Here is a 20,140-nt window from a genome sequence, read left to right as displayed (position 1 = left end):
TCACACAGTGTCATGCTCAAAATCCTTCAAGCTAGGCTCCAATGGTATGTGAACTAAGAACTAGATGTACAAGCTGGATTTAGAAAAGGCAGAGGAACTGGACATCAAATTGACAACATTTGTTGGATCATAGAAAAAGCAAGGGAATTGCAGAAAAACATCTGCTTCATTGACTACACTAAAGCCTTTGTGTGGATCACAACCAACTGTGGAAAATTCTTAAAGAGATGGGAACACCAGACCACCTTACCTGCCTTCTGAGAAACCTGTATGCAGGTCAAGAAGCAACAGTTACAACCAGACAAGGAACAACAGACTGGTTCAAAATTGGTCAAGGAATACGTCAAGGCTGTATATTGTCACCCTGTTTATTTAACTTATACACATAGTACATCATGAGAAATGCCGGGTTAGATAAAGGACAAGCTAGAATCAAGGTTGTCAGGAGAAATATCAATAACCTCAGATATGCAGATGACACCACCCTTATGGCAGAAAGTGAAGAGGAACTAAAGAACCTCTTGATGAAGGTGAAAGAGGAGAATGAAAAAGCTGGCTTAAAATTCAACATTCAAAAGACAAAGATCATGGCATCTGGTCCCATCACTTCATAGCAAATAGGGGAAAAATAGAAACAGTGACAGACTTTATTTTCTTGGGTTCCAAATTGACCTTGGACAGTAACTGCAGCCATGAAATTAAAAGACACTTGCTCCTTATAGGAAAAGCTATGACCAACCTAGACAGCATATTAAACAGCAGAGACATCACTTTGCCAACAAAGGTCCGTATAGTCAAAGCTATGGTTTTTCCAGTAATCATGTTTAGATGTGAGAGTTAGACCATAAAGAAGGCTGAGCACCGAAGAACTGATGCTTTCACACTGTGGTGTTGGAGAAGACTTGAGAGTCCCTTGGAAAGCAAGATCAAACCAGCAAACCTAAAGGAAATTGACCCTGAGTATTCATTGAAAGAGCTGACGCTGAAGCTGAAGCTCCAATACTTCGTCCACCTGATTCAAAGAGCCTACTCATTGGAAAAGACCCTGATGCTGGGTAAGACTGAGGGCAGAAGAAGAGGTGATAGAGGATGAGATGGTTGGATGGCATCACTGACTCCATGGACATGACTCTGAGCGAACTCCAAGAGATAGTGAAGGACAGGGAAGCCTGGTGTGCTGCAGTCCATAGGGTTGCAAAGAGTCAGACACAACTCAGTGACTGAACAACAGATAGAATTGAATCCAGCAAGGAACCAGAACCTGTGCCATCAACATCAGGCATGAGTGAAACTGTAGCTTGCCCTCCATCTCCTATTGTTGACAGTCCTTCAGCTCTACCATCTCCCATCTCCTCTCCCTCCTCCAGTCAGTAATCTTCTTGCCTGTTCCATAAATGCCAGCCCCTGAATGCCAGCTGTTTACTACTGTAGTTTTCAAGCTAGTGTAGTTTAAGATGAAAAATGTTTTGTGTTTGTTTTTACATATTATTTATGTGAAAAGTATTATAAACCTATTGCAGTACACTACTATATCGCCAGTTGTGTTAGTTGAGTACCTAGGCTAACTTTGTGGGACTTAACGAGCAAATTGGACTTAATTATCGTGCTCTCAGAATAGAAGGCATTCATATGTAGGAGAAAAGACTAAGAAAGAAAGTGAAGTCACTCAGTCATGTCCGACTCTTTGAGACTCCATGGACTGTAGCCTACCAGGCTCCTCTGTCCATGGGATGTTCCAGGCAAGAATATTGGAGTGGGTTGCCATTTCAGACTTACAGTAAACTGTAGAATGAAAGCTGTTTAGGTTCAGGGAGTTATTGTGAGTATTTACATCTATTTGCAAAGAGAAAACAAGCCCACCTGAAACCATAAACGCAGAACTGAAATGCTATGCACCACCAGGACCGGAGCCTCCAGGCGGCTGGCCAGGACCACATGCACTCTGCATGTCCCTTCTAGGTTTACGACTGTGAGGCCAGACTTAAGCGGTCACGAAATGTCTGGGTCTCCCTTTTCTGTACAGATAACCATGTTTGAAGGGTATCTTAGAGTTTACAAGGGGCCATTGTATATGTGAATCGTTTTATTCACGGTCATACTAGTAAGCTGCGTTTTTTTGTAATCTCTCTTTTACAAATGAAAAAGAAGGCCAGCTTCCAAGATGGGGTGCCTGCTAAGTGGCACATTTGGGCTTTGAATGGCCCTTCAGCCCCATGGCTCCGCCTATACTGCTGTGCTCCCCTTTACAGGCCACTTCTGCTGTGCAGCCTTCACGGTGCTGAAAGAGGGAGGCCAGGCATGGAGGGCAGAGAAGGAAGGATGCTCTCCCTGTATGGTTTCATAATTCCCTGCTTCCTAAAGCAGCCTGGGCATATCCTGGGGGACCAGGCCAAGACTTTCAGGAGAGTGGACCACTGCTGGCTCCTGCAACCTCAGGTCGCTGGAGTCTCTCTGTCTTTTGAGCCATCTCAGGGGTGAACAGGCCAGTGAAGCAGGAGAAGGAGGAGTGATGTTGTTGTGATGGTGTATAAGTCCTCCCAAGGCTGAGGTTCACCTTCTCACCCCAACTCCCAACAAACGCTCCAATGAACCCTGAAGCATGGCTCACCTCACATTTCAGCAGTCAAGCCAGTTTCCAACAAGGATGCTCTGCCTGCAGATGAGACTCAAGTGACTAGATATACACTGCCCTCTGGTGGTCGATCAGGGTCATTACTGCCAGGCCTGTAAAAGAAGCGCCGTATGGGGAAGGATATATATGTATGTGTTAGTCGCTCAGTTGTGTCGGATTCTGCGACCCTATGGACTGAAGCCCGCCAGGCTCCTCTGTCCATGGGCTTTTCCAGGCACGAATACTAGAGTGGGTTGCCATGCCCTCCTGCAGGGGATCTTCCCCAACCCAGGAATCGAACCCAGGTCTCCTGCATTGCAAGCACATTCTTTACCATCTGAGCCGCCAGGGAAGCCCATATGGGGAAGTGATTACTTTTATTAAATGCCTGCTGTGTGCCAGGCACTATGTATAAAGCTTCAGGATAGGATAGAGTATAACATGCAACTCCTGACCCCAGAGGACTCATAATTAGTGCAGGAGTCACGATGTTCCCACATGAAAGTTGACAAGCATTGCACCAAGATAGGACCTGAAAAGTGGCACATGGAAAGGCGTTACAGCAGAAGTGCAGAAAGAGAGATTGCATCACTATGAGGCAGCTGGGGAAGGCTTCTCAGAGCCCTGAAGGATGGGCAGAATTGAAACAGATGGAGAAGGTGAGAGATTATGGTCTCCCCTACAGAAACGCTTCAGGAGCCCCCATTGTCTCCATAAGCATTAAATCCCATCTCCTTGCCTGCTTCATGCCTACCCCAGCCTTCCTGGATCCTTACAATTGCTGAGAACTGTATGTTACCTCTGTGTTCTTTCACACTCCTTGACTGTGCATTCTACCCTCTGCACTTTGTCTGTTGGACAAGCCCCCACACAGCTTTTAGAACTCTGCTCATGGAACATAACATGTTCTCTGGAAATTTTCCCCAAGTAGGTAGCTGCCCCCTCCCCTGTGTTCTCACAGCCCCTGGTCTGTGCATCTCTGGTTCTTAAGGTTTATTAAGTGTCTTTTCATCACTAGGCAATACGTGTCTTAAGAACTGGGACTATCTGATGTGCAGAGGATTCCTGTGAGAGGGGCAGGGAAGGACAATGGACAGTGAGAAGGGGAAAATAAATCGGTGGTGAGCATGGAGGGAAGTCGGGGAGGGAAAAGCCACTGAAGCTCAGTCTAAATTAAGTCTGCATCCAGATAAATGTGTCCTGAAGGCAGCGCGGTGCCAGAAAGGCTCTGGAGTAAGAGGGGTGCAGGGCATGGTGAAGGGCTGACTGTAGGTGATGTGAAGACAAAACCAATGAAATCCTTTAGGAACCCATTGCACCAGTGCAGGTATGCGGGATACAGTCATAATTGCTGTGAAGAATAGAAGATTGGAAGAAGCCAAATAATTGGAGGATTTGAAAGTCTGGGCAAGGACTTCCCTGGTAGTCCAGTGGTCAAGAATCCAATGCAGGGGACACAGGTTCCATCCCCAGTCCAGGAAGATCCCGCACGCCACGGAGCAGCTAAGCTTGTGTGCCACAACTGCTGAGCTGAAGCTCGTGTGCCTGGAGCCCATGCTGTGCAGTAAGAGAAGCCATGGCAGCAAAAGCCTGTGCACCGCAACAAAGACAAGTCCTCACTCACCGCACCTGGAGGAAGCCCGTGTGCAGCAACGAAGAGTGGTAACATTTATTTTAAACATTAAAAAGAAATGCTTATTTATTTATCAACAAATAAACATTTTAAAAGAAGAAACTCTGGGCACCTAGGGGAATGCGCCACAACCTTGTCAAACTCCAATGTGCAGATAATCACCTGGGGCCTTGTTAAAACACACGTTCTGACTCCTTCGGCTGGTGGAGGGGCCTGAGATGCTACGTATCTAACCAGCTCCCAGGTGCTGCCTGGACTGATCCACAGACCACACTGCGAGCATCTTTGAGTGAGTTAGAAGCAGTGCCGGTGCCTGCCAGGCTCCAGGAGCACAATGGTGAAGAGCAGATGGTGTCTCTGGGTGAGGAAAGGCGCCCCTTCCCCAGGTGGACACAGCGGACCACACGACTTCCTGAGCAGCTGGTGTTCCAGCCCCCGCTTGCCCTTTGAGAGAGCAACAACCTGTAAAACGCTTTGTGGCAGCTCCAGTAGAACCGGTAACTCAGAGGTCGGCAGAGGTGGGGGCGCCCACTGGAAGACAGGGTAATGACTTGGCCTGTCACAATTGGGTTCAAGCTGCAAGCTGGAGACTCAGATCTGGGACCAGTGGGCCTACTGATGACAGAGCACCCGGGAGAGCCGGGTGAGGTGAGGTGGAGCCCAGCGACTAAGCTAACCCTTGGGGCCTTTTTCAGGATGACACTCTTCTAACATCATCTCCGTCTCTTTTGTTGTCTTGCAGGTCACCGTTCCCTTTATGAACGTAAGTGCTTGCGGTCATTCTGTCCTCAAGATGCCAAGTCTCCTCCCATCCTCCTGCTCCATTGGCAGAGTCAGCCTTGGTCCCTGTGTGCCTGGGGGGATCGAGAATCTTTGTCCAGTGACCTGAAAGGGGAGTCAGCCATCAGACAGCCTCACATCCAGAGCATGCCTCTGCCCCACCCAGCCCCCCTTAGCAGGACTTGTCTCCCCAGCCTCTCCCCAACCTTCCAGGAGCTGGAATGTGCCTGCCGGCTCCCTCTGAGCTCACCTTGCCCTTGTTTCCTGTATGAGTTGGAAAGAGAGGACAGATGCCACCCGAATGAGTGTGGGTTGGAGCCAGGGCAGAACCAAGTGGAACTTCTGAGGCTCAGACCCTGTGCCTTCCACCTACGTCAAGGGCTTGGGGACCATGGGTGTTTGTGCCCCAGAGGGCAGTGATCAAGAGCCTGGCCACTGGGGGTGAACCAGGCTGGGTGGACTCTCAGCCAGATCAAGTAGAGCCTCAGCTCATTGTGAGTAAAGCAGGGATAATTAACAACTATCTCGAAAGGTGATTTTGAAGATTAACTGAGATAACCAGGGGCGTGCTCAGCACAGTGCCTCACACAGGCTAAGCCCTCAGAAACAGAAGCTATTTATTCTCCGTGTCTTAGTCCCATGGGGTGGGGGCGTGGGGAGAGGAGAATTAAAGCAGAAAGACAGCAAGAACCTTTGAAACTAGATGGAAACAGGGAGCAGAATTACACCGCCAGTCAGCTCTCCTCCGCCTCTCTTCCCTCCCACAGCTGTGAGTCCCAGGTTAGGCTGGCCTGGCCGCTGAGTCTGCAGGAAGCTCCTGGCGTCCCACCCCCGGGGCCCTCCCTGCTCTCAGGTCCCCCCTCCCCACCATGCCTCCAGCTGAGGAAGGTCAGCTGCCCTCACCTCTCCCCCACGTGTCTTTGCAGAGTTTGATGGGGCGTCGGGCGGATGACAGCGGGAACAGTTGTGATCACTGGCGGAATCCTAGCTACGGTCATCCTCCTCTGCATCATTGCCGTCCTGTGCTATTGTAGGCTCCAGGTCAGTGCCCGGGGCCCAGGGCCACAGGCCGCCAGCAAACCACTTCCCCAGCGTGGAGGCGACAAAGCCCCAAGCCTAGAAAGTGGGAGGCTTATGTTGAGGGGGCTGGACCTTGCAGGGTGGTCAGAAAGGAGCTTTTCTTCAGCCTGCGTACTCTGGGCACCCGAGAGAGTGAGCTGGGAAAGCACCGGCTCCTTGTGTGGTGTCTCCGAGAGGTCTGAGATTTCAGGATTAGTGGGAAGGACACCGCTGTGGGGAGACTGAAAGCAGCTCCCAGCACCCCAGCCTGGGCTCAGTGGAATCTGTATGTCCCTCCCTCTCTGCCTCCCCGCCTCTCTCAACCACGTGCATGCTAAGTTGCTCAGTCGTGTCGGACTCTTTGCTTCCCCATGGACTGTAGCCCGCCAGGCTCCTCTGTCCATGGGATTCTCCAGGCAAGAATACTGGAGTGGGTTGCCATTTCCTTCTCCAGGAAATCTTTCCCACCTAGCGATCGAACCCGCGTCTCTTAAGTCTCCTGCATTGGCAGGTGGGTTCTTTACCCCTAGCGCCAGCTGGGAAGCCTCTCAACAGACACCTGAAGTTAATACACAGGAAGTAGGTGGAGGAAGCGAGAAGAACTGATCTTGCGGGGCTGGGAGGACTTCGCTGTGGACCGTGGGCTCCTGATGTTGACTTATATATCCAGGGTTGACCAAGGGCTTGGGCAGGGTCCTCGGCGGAGCAGGGGCGCGGGTATCTGCGCATACTCAGAGGGGAGCACCCCGCCCTCAGGCAGCCCTCCCCTCTCTCCCCTCAGTATTACTGCTGCAAGAAGAGCAGAGCGGAGGATGCAGACGAGGAAGGGGAGGAGGAGCACGACCTGCCCACACACCCCAGAGGCCCCGCCTGCAATGCCTGCAGCTCCCAGGCTCTGGATGGCCGAGGCAGCCTGGCGCCCGTCCCCGGCGAGCCCTGCGGCCAGCCGTGCAGGGTGGTGGCCGGCCACTGCACCGCCTGCTCCCCATACAGCTCCCCCTTTTACATACGGACGGCTGACATGGTGCCCAACGGGGGCGGAGGCGAGAGGCTCTCCTTTGCTCCCACCTACTACAAGGAGGGGGGACCTCCATCTCTCCAAGTGGCAGCGCCCCAGAGTTACCCGGTGACGTGGCCAGGCTCTGGGCGCGAGGCCTTCACCAATCCAAGGGCTATTAGTACAGACGTGTAACCCCTTTCACCCCTGACCCGCTCCCAACACACACCAACACTGCTGCTCCCCACCCAGGATCATCAATGGGAACAGTGGACAACCCCTCCCACAGCCTGCCAAGGACCTTCTCAGTTTTTCTGGCTCTCCTTGCCCCACAGTGGAAGGCTCACCTGGATTCAGGCTGTTGAGGGCATTGAGAACCAGGGCAGGGGCTGGCCCCATGGCCCAGAGGAAGGGGGCCTGACAGGTCATGTTGGCAGCCTGGCCGGTTTCTCTGCTGGGACTTTTCTCCGGCCAGGCCAGCGTGGCCACAGCCCTCACACTTACCTCTGTCCCCTGGCTTTGCCAGACTCTGAGGAGACGAGCAGGAGCCCAGGGGAAGCTAAGCAAAGGCTCCGGAGGTCTCCAGAGTCCTTGGGGGATGAAAGGAGAAAGTGGGGGGTGAGGGCAAGGGGAGAGGCCAGACCTGAGGCCTTGGCAGAACTCGAGAAGGGTGGGGAAGGATTGAAGGGCTTTTTCGGGACTTGCTTGCCACAATGAATTCAGGAGCTAGTTCACCATCTCGTTTTGTACTTCAGCTTCCTAGAGACTGCAGTTCCTGTAGCTGTTCCAACACAGATGCTACTTCCTGAACATGCTTGTATTTGCCCCCATCCTCACGGAACATAGCGACTAGACTTTAAAGGCCGTGGCATAAGGTTATTTGCAGGGAACGCACCCAACATGGATGTCTAGCCTTGTCTCCCCACAAATCCTCTTTCTCTGCCTTGGGAACCAGCTATCCCGGCTGTTGAAACTTTTCCAAGTTTTGTTACTAGAGTTTGAGTAGCTTAGTGAAGGAGAGACTGCCGATGGTGTCTGGGGCCCTGGTCCACCACGCTGAGTGTGGTGCCTCGATGCGGCCCTGCAAGGACCTGTGCATTCCCAGGTGTATACACACACACATCTGTCACCACCAAGTGTATACAAACATCACCACCTGGTGTGTGTGCACACACACACACACATGCCTGTTACCACCAGGTGTGTGCACACATACCACCATCACCAGCGCTCACCAGGGCTCTGCCACCTTCAGGAACCACAGAGCAGAAGAGTGATGTGACAGCTAGAAAGTCAGCCTCCAGACAGCAGGAGTGACAGGTGATCAGGGTGGCAGCCACAGCAGCCACTGATGGGTACAGGAAGCGCCTGCGGAGTCTCCCGTGAAACGATCCTGCCACGTGGAAGCCCCTCCGGAGACCCGGTATCTTACCTGGGCATCCAGCCGTGAGGCCATAGACCAGCACCCCGTCTTCCCATCAGGGATGGCAGCGCTGGCTCCGAGGATGGGAGCAGATTTGACTCAGCAATCAGATTCCACGCTGGCCACCCTCCCTCTGCTGACCCAACCCTCAGTCTCTGAACGAGGGCCTGTTTATTGCTGGGTCGCTCCAGCCCCAAGTCCAGATCCCAGATATAACTCAGCTGTGGCCTTATGCTGTTTGTGTGGCTGCATCTGATGAGTGTCCCAGTTGATGTAAGGGATGGCTGCCCACCCCCTCCTAAGGGCATTAGTAACCCCCAGCCTCTCTTGAGTCATTGCAGTGTGTGGGACAAGAAGGGAGCAGACCCCTTGGCCAATTTTTGCTGAATTTTGATTTTTGCATCTGAGAAAGGGAGGGTGCAGCTGGGGGAGGCATGAAGGGGAAGAGAATTCGCCACACCTTTGCATCCCTCTGGGCACTTCTCACCTTGCATCTCAATCTGGAATCAAGGCTAACTGGGTTGAGAACCAGAGGACCTAGGGTCTGGTCACATTTGGGTTACTCTGGGTCCTCTGAGGACCGGTCCCTTATCTCCTCTGAGACCCCATTTCCTCCAGGGAAATGGGACTCGCCCAGATGGACTCTGAAGGCCCTTTAGTGCTCCAGGAAACCAGGATTCCCCGAAAAGTCCTGCCAGCCAGACCACTCTCTCTCGCCCTAGTCCTGGCAGGGGGCTGGATACACTTTCCAACTGCCTGATCCCGTGTGCACGGATGCATGTTGATGAATCCAAGACCACAGTACATTGCAGGGTTAGCTGGCAAAACAATTTTAACATCAGAAAAAAGCCAACACGTTTGACCCTCCTACTGGGTGACTTCAAGTTCTCTGCTACTAGGAAGCAGCTTTCAGTGGGGGTAATCAGCTCTGTCTCCCAGAGCCCAGAGGGACCAGCTTAGGGACAGTGGCTTTCACATCCCCACACCCATCCCACTGACAGCCCTTCCTGGGCTAAGCACACCCGTTGATGTGAGCTGCTGGGCCTGGCCACCCTAGCTCCTCCTGATGGCCAGCCCTAGTGTCTTGCTGCCCCGGGATTCCACAGTTGCACAACCACATCAGGGGCTGTCCCTCCTCACCCCCAAAATTCCAGTACCTCCCACCTTCAGAGAAGTCAAGACCCAGTCAACTCTTAATGTGCTTCTTGGCCCTCATTCTTTGAGATCCTGGAGTGAAAAGCATCTTTGTGCAGTCCCTCTCTCCTCCCAGAGGTTCCCCAGCCTCAGTCAACCCACAAGTCAACATCTGAGTTTGGGGCATTGGAGAGATGGTGGCCGCGGCTCCCCCTGCCCCGACTGCGCAACGCTGCTCCGGGCACAGCCTCGAGGTTGCCCGCCAGCCTCCCAGCAGCTGCGAGGACCTTGCCTGTGGAAGAGGAAGCTCACCCCACTCCACTGCACTGTACTTTTTGGCCGCCGAGTCTGTGCTCTGGGACACTGTTTGGACACTTTTCAAACTGCACCCTAAAGAGGAAGCGGAGAGACAGAGACCCCCTGCTCTCGCCAAGTTTTCTCTCCACTTCACTGCTCCCGCTACAGAATTCTTGCCCTGCATCTTTGATAACTTGGAGTCACAACCAAGCAAATGTCCAAAATAAAGGAGAAATTTGAAATAGAAACCCCCGCAGGGTCCTCAGTGCTTTACCTGGGGGAAGGGGCAGCGGGGCACGGACTGAAGACTGAACACCCCCTTCTCAGCGCCCAGAGTGTCCTTTCTCCGCACTGAAATCTGCCAGCTTCCTCTCCCTTCCGGCTTCCCTCTGCTGTGCCCCCTGCCACCGCCCATCCCTTTTCTTGCCCTAATCAGAGCTCACTTCCAGGAGGGATGTGTCATGTGTTGGGAAAGGGGATTGAAGCATAGCTGCTGCTGCCCCCTGAGGTGGAAGGAGCCTTCGGCCGATGGTGGGGAGTCTCCCTGGGGAGCAGCCTGCCCCCCAAGCCTCACTGTCCAGGCCCCGGTGTCCCCCCCTGTAGTTTGCCTTAAGTTCCCAACTCTGAGGCCTGAGGGGACCCTGACAGCCTGAGGAGGGAAGGCCAGAGAGTCTGGGGACCCACTCCTGAGCTCAGCAGGGATGGTGATATCATGAGAGGCGTGCAGTGAGAACCAGAGAGCCAGGGCAGAGGTTCTTTCTGGGCGAAAGGGAGTGTTCTGGAAGGACGAGGGTGAAGCTGGAGCTGTGCACATGTCTGTGAACATGTGTAAGAGAGAAAAAGAGAGACACCCACACCTCGTCCCAGGACCACACAGCCCGCGGGGCAGCGGGCAGCCTGGCCTGAGTCACGCAGCACCCAGGCCCCTGGAGTCAGGGTGCTCTGCCCCGGCAGGCCTTTGACCCTCAGCCAGGGGGCAGTTGGCTACAGCTCTGTCACCAGCTGTCCCCTGGGAACAAAAATCCTGAGGTAAATCTCTCTCATCACTGCATCCGCCTCAGGCTTGAGCACCTCCCTCCTCCACTCCCCACAGAGCAGCCACACACACCCTCACCCACCCCCCGCCTCTCCCCAGCATCTCAGGCTGCGGAGTGTACTTTTCTGCTTCTCAGTTTCCTCATCCATAAAATTGAGCTTGTGATGCCTACCTTATTCCATTGCTTTGAAAAGTGAGTGAGCCCGGCATGCACGGTAGCCATTGTCATTAGAAGGATTTGGCGGGGACTCAAATTGGAGCTGTGGAGGCAGCTGGGATCGCTCAGGCATCTGGGTGAAAGGCTCCTCTGGGCTCATTTTCATCTCTGCTCCTCGCTAAGACTTCTGAAGCCTCTCCTCCATCGCCACCTCTCCCTGTCTCTTCCAGACACTGCTGGACCATCTCTCTGCCCATCACCGCCTCTCCCTTCATTTGGAACTTCCCTCCCCATAACTGCCTGTGACTCTTGGAGGGACCCAGGGTCCCATCAACCTGTGCTGTGCTGCGCTTAGTCACTCAGTCATGTCCAACTCTGCAACCCCATGGCATGTAGCCCGCCAGGCTCCTCTGTCCATGGGGATTCTCTGGGCAAGAATACTGGAGTGGGTTGCCATGCCCTCCTCCAGGGAATCTTCCCAATCCAGGGATCAAACCCAGTCCTCCCACATTGTAGGCAGATTCTTTACTGCCTGAGCCACCAGGGAAGCCCAAGAATACTGGTGTAGGTAGCCTATCCCTTCTCCAGGGGAACTTCCCGACCCAGGAATTGAACCGGGATCTTCTGCATTGTAGGCGGATTCTTTACCAGCTGAGCTACCTGGGAAGCCCCCATCAACCTAGGACTGCCTTTTGGCCTCACATTTGCCCCAGTAAACTATACAAATAAGGGAGAGGATATTCATACATACAAGAGTTCAGCTCTCAGCTGGGTTCTGTGCTTATTTCATTGGCTTCCAAGTTCAAGTTCAAGGCTTGGGTTCAAAAGTCAGGTCAGAAGGGGTCCAGGGGACCCCTCCAGCCCTTCCTCTTGAGCCTGGACTCCCCAAATTGTCCATCCCTGGCCCTGCTGAGTCTCACCCAGAACCTGCTAGACATCCTGGCTTCTCTGTCAAGGCGTGGATGAAGGCCTCCAGGTGTTGGTGGGGAGGTGAGAGTGGGAGAAAGAGTAGAGGGAGGGAGTCGCAACATCTGGCTGGGAGGGACAGGAATGCGCTTCTGTAGGACACCATCTGCATTGTCACAGAGTTGGGAAACCAGAGGAGAATGGGACCCGCCCCACCCTATTGCCTCTCGAAGTGGGCTCTATAGGAACCACCTCCACTCGGCTCTGAGTCCCCCTCCTTGTGTTCTGCCTAAACCCACAGAGAACAAAGGGAAATGACAGCTGAGCTCTGCAACATAACCCACAGGCCACGAAGGACTCTATTTCCCTGGCTAACCACCATATCATCATTTCTAATCCCTCCTATCTGGGGGGTGGGTCAGGGAGAATTCCTAAGAAATAAAATCAAAGTCCTCTTTCTCTATTTAGCTTCCAAAAGGCTAAGCCAGCTCTGCAACCCTGCTGCGCTCCTGTTCATCTGTTTTTGTCATAACACTTAAAGCGTGACTTTAGGGAAGTTATTCATGTAATTCTAAGTTATTTGGGGAAATGTATCCATGGACTTGTTTCCACTTCAAAATGAGCTAAGGCCGCTTGACTGGCACTAGGAGACTGAGAGCTGAGAAATAAGACTCTGGGACCTAACTCTACTAGTTCTGTAAAAGAGCATCAAACCATTCCCATGCCCCACTTCCACATGCATCCTTAGAGGGGGGTGGCCAGCCAGATCCAGACAGCCACCAAGCACCACCCACCCACCTCCTGCCCTGCCTGCCTTCATCCCTCCTCTGTGTCTTGCTGTGGATGCAAGTGCGAAAAGGCTTCATCAGGCCAGATCATATTGCTTTCCTCCCTTTCCCTTTGCTTCAGTTCAGTTCAGCCATTCAGTTGTGTCCAACTCTTTGCGACCCCATGGACTGCAGCATGCCAGGCTTCCATGTCCATCACCAACTCCTGGAGCTTGCTCAAACTCATGTCCATTGAGTCAGTGTTGCCATCCAACCATCTCATCCTTTGTCATCCCCTTCTCCTGCCTTCAGTCTTTCCCAGCATCAAGGTTTTTTCCAATGAGTCAGTTCTTTGCATCAGGTAACCAAAGTAAAGCAAAAATACATCCTTTACATCAGGGGCTTACAATCCTGTACCTTTTTTCTTTTTTTGGATGTGGCATGCAGGATCTTAATTCCTTGCTCAGGAATTAAACCAGTTCTCCCTGCAATGGAAGCACAGAGTCCTAACCACTGGATCAATAGAGAAGTCCCTACAGGGTACTTTTAGATGGGAGGAAAGAGAACCTATGAGTGTAAAAAAGTGAGTGTTAGGTGCTCAGTCGTGTCCAACTCTTTGCGACCAGGTGGACTGTAATCCACCAGGCTCCTCTGTCCATGGAGTTCTCCAGGCAAGAATACTGGAGTGGGTAGCCATTCCCTTCTCCAGGTAATCTTCCCAACCCAGGGATCGAACCTGGGTTTCCTGTGTTGCAGGCAGATTCTTTATCAGCTGAGCCACCAGGGAAGTAATGTTGACACTTTAATCACGAGTTCTGTTCTGGACCTAACTAAACAACGCAAGGTTCAACAGAAGCCTGACCCTCCTCACAAAGTTCTCTGAACTCTTCCCAAACATAGGACCCAACCAGGGAACAGATCTTCTCCAGATAACCAATCGGTGCTGTTGCCCACAATATCAGTGTAGTGAGGAGGCCATGGCTTACTCTGCAGGGAGGGAGTGTCTTGAACTTTCCTTCTGGCAGGAATCCACCTCCTGAGGTGGAGGGTGGAGGGAGGGTAGAGAATGGCACCTCCACCTTCTAATGTCTAAAAGGCAAGATCGTCAAAAACAACCACACACAGGCTGTGAAAAATTTCAACACTCACCAAATCTGTGAAAGCATTGTCTAACAAAAAAGTTCAAATGCATCCAGGAATAACACACTTCTCATGAATATTCTTAAGGATAATATTTTCTGCCTTGTAATCCATTTGTTGGGCAGCCATGAACTCTTCCTGAAACTTAGGAGATGAACATCCATGCAGAGTCCCAGCCCTAAACATGGCGGAAGTCCCCCTTTCTCCATCAAACTGCCCCCCACAATCCTAAGTGAGCCTGCTTCCCAGGATGGTCCTTTTCCAAGGGTAATTGGTCTCAGGGGGACAATCTGCCCAGGCCTCCAGGAGAGCACTTGACTCCCCAATTTCCTCTCCATCCTGTCATGAAGCAACCCCTGACTCCTTCTTACACACACACCATCACTACCACCAGCAAGGAACCCCAGCCATAGCTTGGAGCTGGCAGGTAGGCAAGGCAGCCGTTGCCCTGAGCTCACTGGCTCCCAGGCCTGCTCCATCCAGTGGGCAGGACAGGTTCAGTCTTCACAGAGGTGAACGTCCAGAAACTGGGGGACTGGACATCTGAGCTCCAGTGCTGGCCTGCCTGCAGGTACAGGTCAGGCCCCACACCCACGCCAACCCATCACAGTATCTATATATCCTCCTGGGCTGGGTTTTGCCTTAGGCCAGAGATTTTCTTTCTACCCATTGGGAATTACATCCTTACTCCTAACAAAAGATCTTTCCCCTGAGAAGATCCATGTTCTGGGTCTAATCAAATCTCCTAAATTCATAACTGAGGCCTAACCCTCCTCACAACATCTGATTTCTTTCTGCAAACATGTAGGGCCCAACCAAGGAACCTAGAATGATCAGAAGACCTAAACCCCAGACCCCGACATAGAGATCAAGGGTCTCACCAGCCCCCTCACCCTCCCCTTCCTCTGCCTCCCTCCCACTGCCTGTGGTCCCTTGTCTTCGCATCTAGGAAGGAGTCGTGAGTTGGTGTCAGTGAATGAGGAGGAACTCAAAAGAGAAAAATTAAGAATCGAGTATTTTCGGAGAGGGAAAAAAGTGGTAATATAAAATGTCTGACACTGGAGGAATACACACACACGCACACACGCACACACGCACACACACACACACACACACAGGAAAATGGCTTCCTGTTGGAAGGGAGAGGGAATTGGCGAGATGAAGGCAGAAACAAAACTTTCCAGTGTACGCACGTGGTAGGTTGCTTCAGTCGTGACCCACGCTGTGTGAGCCTATGGACTGTAGCCCTCCAGGCTCCTCTGTCCATGTGATTCTCCAGGCAAGAATACTGGAGTGTGTTGTCATGCCCTCCTGCAGGGGATCTTCCCGGACCAAACCCATGTCTCTTATGTCTCCTGCATTGGCAGGCAGATTCTTTACCACTAGCGCTACCTGGGAAGCCTCTTTGAATATATACCTGGTTATGTTACTTTCCTCTGGTAACTTTATATTTTGAAAAGTGTTTTCTCTCAGTTAAATTATACCAGACTGTCTGAGAATAGCAAGTACCCTCCCGGCAGTCATATGCAGGTACATACCTGGCTATGAGCAGAGCCCTTGGGGCAAGCCTGCTGAGGCCTGTGCTCAGATCTGAAGAGATGCCAAGTGGTCAGGAGTCTCTTCAGATGTTGCCGCGTTTGGACTCTCCCAGCTCTGGGGCTGGGTCATGGCTCATGCGTGCCGGCTCTCCACAGGCAAAGGGGCTTCTGTGCTACAAGTTTGGAGCAATTTTCTCTCCACAAGACCAGCAGGCAGAAGACTAAAGGGAAAAACAGTGTCAACTCACATAGGTTCATATCAGATAAATATTTTTTGAATTGCTTTCTGTTGTGGTAAATTTTCTATAACATAAAATTTACAGTTTTAAACATTTCGAGGTATACAATTCAGTGGTGTTAGTTCAATAGTGGATTTATGTATTTACCTATTTATTTGAGATATAATTGACATATAACACTGTATTAGTTTTAGGTGTACAACATAATTTAATGATCACTGCTATAAATTTAATGTCCATTACCACATATGGCGACACATTTGTTGTTTCTTGTGATGAGATTTTAAGATCTATTCTCTTAGCAACTTTCCCAAATGCAATACAGTAATTTTTAAAATACTTATTTGGCTGCACTGGGTTTTCGTTGTGGTATGTGGGATCTAGCTGCCTGACCAGAGATTGAACCCGGGCCTCCTGCATTGGGAACGCAGAGTCTTAGCCACTGGACCACCAGGGTAGTCCTCAGTAATTTTTTAAAATACATAATTATTAACTGTAGTGACCATGCTGCACATTACATCTCCAGGTCTTTTTATCTCATAACTGCAAATTTTACTTTTTTTAAGTTGATGACAAGTTCAAATGCATGCTAAAGCTCTACCTTTTTATCCACCCCCTCTCACCCCAACATGCTATATTTTTTGTGATATTTTATTTTATTTTAATTGGAAGCTAATTACTTTATAATACTGTAGTGGGTTTTGCCATACACTGACATGAATCAGCCATGGGTGTACATGTGTCCCCCATCCTGAACCCTCCCTCCCCATCCCATCCCTCAGGGTTGTCCCAGTGCACTGGCTTTGAGTGCCACATGCTATATTTTTGATGTCACAGTAGGTTCTTTTAACACTGTGCTTCTCTAGTTCATTTGCTAGGTTTCTCCCCTAGAGAGGGCAGTGGGGCCAAGGGCGCAGGATCTGGGTTCTGGTCTCAGTTTTGCACTAGTAAACACATAACCTTAAGTGGTCACTTAGTCCCTCAGTTCCCTAATCTGTAAAATGAGGGATTTAGACTATTTAGACTATACAATTATTTCATTCATTTCATTTTAGTAATTCAAGTCCACTTTTTAAGGAGATTCTAGGCAAAGAAACTCAAAGCCAAAGTGCAAGGAACCTACTGGTTATCTAAATCCATTCAAGTGAATTCACATTTCAGCAAAGACAAAACTTCCTGGTTGTCAGAAATCTGACACATTTGTAACCTTCAGAAATCGGTATGTGGCAGAAAGTTCTAAATGAGGGCAAGGGGCCAGAAACCATCATTCTCTTGGTGAGCCAAGTGCTTCCCTCTGCAACCATGTCCGTAGCTTTGAGCGGTGTGACCCAACTCCAACTCCAACTCCAACCAAAGTGCTCCCAGGCTGAGCTAGGTGGGAAAAAAGCACGAATGGAGGAAAACAGTCATGAGAGAGCAGGGCTAACATAGGCAAAACTCTTCATTCAACTACCATTTGCTGGGGATGGAGCACTAGGTGCTAAGCATTGTGCTAAGAGTTAGAGAGATAGAAATGAAAAGTACCACCCTTGTCCTCAAGCGGGTTATATTCTAGGATAGAAAATTAACACATATTTCACAGGTAAAATACTAAACTTTCCAGGTATTTACTTGCCCTTAACTAAAACACAGAGTGGAGGGACTTCTCTGGCAGTCCAGTGGTTAAGTAAGATTCCATGCTTCCGATACAGGAGGCATGGGTTCAATCCCTGATCAGGGAACTAAGATCCCACATGCTACGTGGCATGGCCAAAAAATTAAAAAAAGACAAAAAGCAGAGTGGATACTCAAAGAGTATAAGATGGAGTCCATTGTCTTCATATTGGCATGGTCAAAGCCAGGGGGCAGGGGGGTCCATCCGCCTGTCAAACGTGGCTTCGTTACTTTAGGAAGTAGATACCAGCCTCAGCGTTTCTTTCCTGCCAGACTTTGTCCTCATTTTAGAAAGAGTGAAATTGCTAAGGACAGTGTCTTAGCTCAGGCTGACAAATTACCATAGATAGCTAGCTTAAACAGTAAACATTTATTCCTCACAGTTTTGGAGACTGGGATGCTCAAGATCAAGGTACTATCAAATTTGATGTCTGGGGAGGGCCCGCTTCCTGGTTCATGGATGTCCATCTTACACTGTGTCCTCATGTTGTGGAAGGAACTAGAGAGCTCTCTGGGGCCTCTTCAATCCTATCAGGAGGGCTCCATTCTCATGACCTAATCACACCCTAAAGACTGTGCCTCCTAATATTATCACACTATGCGTAGGATTGCAATATGTAAAATTGGGGGAGACAAAAGCATTCAATCCATAGCAGATGGGTCCTAGGTCCCTGGGGCATAAACCATTAATCAAGGCAATTTTTAGGTGGTAAACACAAACTGAAATTCAACCAGAGTGGGCACAGATATGTAGAGGATGTGCTAGAGCCTTGAGAAGATGGAGATACATAATGTGGTAAATTAAAGAGAGAAGAAAAAAGATAGACTGGAAGAGTTAATACCATTGTGAGGATCAGAGTCCCAGGGATAGAGGGCAGTCAGAGGTCACATAATCACCCTCACCTCAATGTACTGTCAATGCAAATAATCAATAACCAATCTAAAAATAGAGGGGCGTTTTATTCAAGCCAAACTGAGAATTATAGCCCAGAAGACAGCTTCTTAGTAGCTCTGGGAATTTACCCCAGAGAAGCATGGTTTTCAGCAGTTTTGTATCTTATCAGAACAAAGAACATCAAACATGACCAGGGTACATTCCTTCAAGTTTTCAAAAAAAAAAAAAAAAAAAAAGACAGATTAGCACATCCAGTGAGTCAGTACGACCTTGGTGCCGGGAAGGGATCCTTATCATCAAAGGAATACTTGCATTGATGTCCCAGGAAATGGGGCATTTATCTCTGTCTTCAAAACAGACATTCTTTACTTCTGGACAGCACACCCTTTTCTTTAATGGTTAGAGCAGCTGTACAATATACGTGTGATGGACACAGACAGAATGTCCTAACTGGCATAAAGTTCAAGCCGAATCATGTACAAGCCAGGAAGACTTCCTCAAATCTCAATATGTGAAAATTTCTTCCATCAACCATTAGAAACCATCTGGCAGGGAGTACTTCCCTGGTGGTCCAGTGGTTAAAAATCTGTGATTCCACTGCAGGGGACACAGATGTGATCCCTGTTTAGAGAACTAGGATCCCTCATGCTGTGTGGTGCAGCAAAAAAAATACACATGCACGCTCTTTGGGTTTCGCTGGTAGTCCAGTGGTTAGGACTCCACGCTTCCACTGCATGGGGTGCAGGTGGAAATGGCAACCCGCTCCAGTATTCTTGCCTGGAAAATCCCATGAACGGAGGAGCCTGGCGGGCTACAGTCCACAGGGTTGCAAAGAATTGGACACAACTGTGCAACTAACACACACATACACACAGGGAACTAAGGGGCTTCCCTGGTGGTGCAGTGGTAAAGAATCCACCTACCAAGCAGAAAATGCAGGTTCAGTCCCTGGGTTGGGGAGATCCCCTGGAATGGCAAGCCACTCCAGTACTCCTGTCTGGGAAATCCCATAGGCAGAGAAGCCTGGCAGGCTACAGTCCATGGGGTCACAAAGTTGGACACGACTTAGCAACTAAACTAAACCTTTAGGAGAATAACATTACATTCTTTTTAAGGTAAACACCACTTATTAAAATGTAAATAATAGTGAGGAAATGTTAGTCAAAAGGTACAAACTTTCAGCTATAAAATGTAAGTTCTGGAAATCCAATACAGTATGTGACTGTAGCTTACGCTGCATTGTATACTTGAAATTTTCTAAAAGAGTAAATCTTGAGTGTTCGTAACACAATAAAGGTGAATATGTAAGGTCATGAATATGTTAATTAACTTGATTTGTGGTGATCATTTGAACTGTGGTGTTGGAGAAGATTCTTGAGAGTCCCTTGGACTGCAAGGAGATCCAACCAGTCCATTCTGAAGGAGATCAGCCCTGGGATTTCTTTGGAAGGAATGATGCTAAAGCTGAAACTCCAGTACTTTGGCCACCTCATGCGAAGAGTTAACTCATTGGAAAAGACTCTGATGCTGGGAGGGATTGGGGGCAAGAGGAGAAGGGGACGACAGAGAATGAGATGGCTGGATGGCATCACTGACTCGATGGACATGTGTCTGAGTGAACTCCGGGAGTTGGTGATGGACAGGGAGGCCTGGCGTGCTGCGATTCATGGGGTTGCAAAGAGTCGGACATGACTGAGCGACTGATCTGATCTGCGGTGATCATTTCACAATATACATATATCAAATTATCATGTTGTACACTTGAAATATATATAATTTTATTTGCCAATTGTACCTCATAAACCTGGGGAAAATGTAAGTAATTCAAAGCAGATGAGAGATTAGATATCGTAATTCTACTATTCTATCTTCCTA

General features: G+C 50.0%; 1 protein-coding gene across 6 annotated transcripts in view; it reads left to right on the top strand.

The window, feature by feature from the left end:
* LOC147356288 (protein FAM163A) overlaps positions 1 to 10,182 on the top strand; it is a 102,819-nt gene extending 92,637 nt beyond the window's left edge. For 5 of the 6 annotated variants that reach the window (XM_086343561.1, XM_086343562.1, XM_086343564.1 and 2 more), the window contains exons 3-5: positions 4,987 to 5,007; positions 5,951 to 6,065; positions 6,865 to 10,182. In XM_086343561.1, coding sequence (XP_086199687.1) covers positions 5,973 to 6,065; positions 6,865 to 7,275 — 504 coding nt within the window. In that variant the 5' untranslated portion in view covers positions 4,987 to 5,007; positions 5,951 to 5,972 and the 3' untranslated portion in view covers positions 7,276 to 10,182. Of the gene's footprint in view, positions 1 to 2,747; positions 5,008 to 5,950; positions 6,066 to 6,864 lie in introns of those variants that run through there. The other variant, XM_086343565.1, reaches the window with a different exon arrangement.
* Positions 10,183 to 20,140: the final 9,958 nt, after the last annotated feature.

This window comes from Bos grunniens, chromosome 16 (assembly GCF_055505025.1).
Source record: "Bos grunniens cultivar Pamir isolate PY7600 chromosome 16, Bosgru_T2T1.0, whole genome shotgun sequence".
NCBI lineage: Eukaryota > Metazoa > Chordata > Mammalia > Artiodactyla > Bovidae > Bos > Bos grunniens.
Note: the sequence above shows the minus strand (reverse complement) of the source record. Positions and strands in the feature narration are given on the sequence as shown.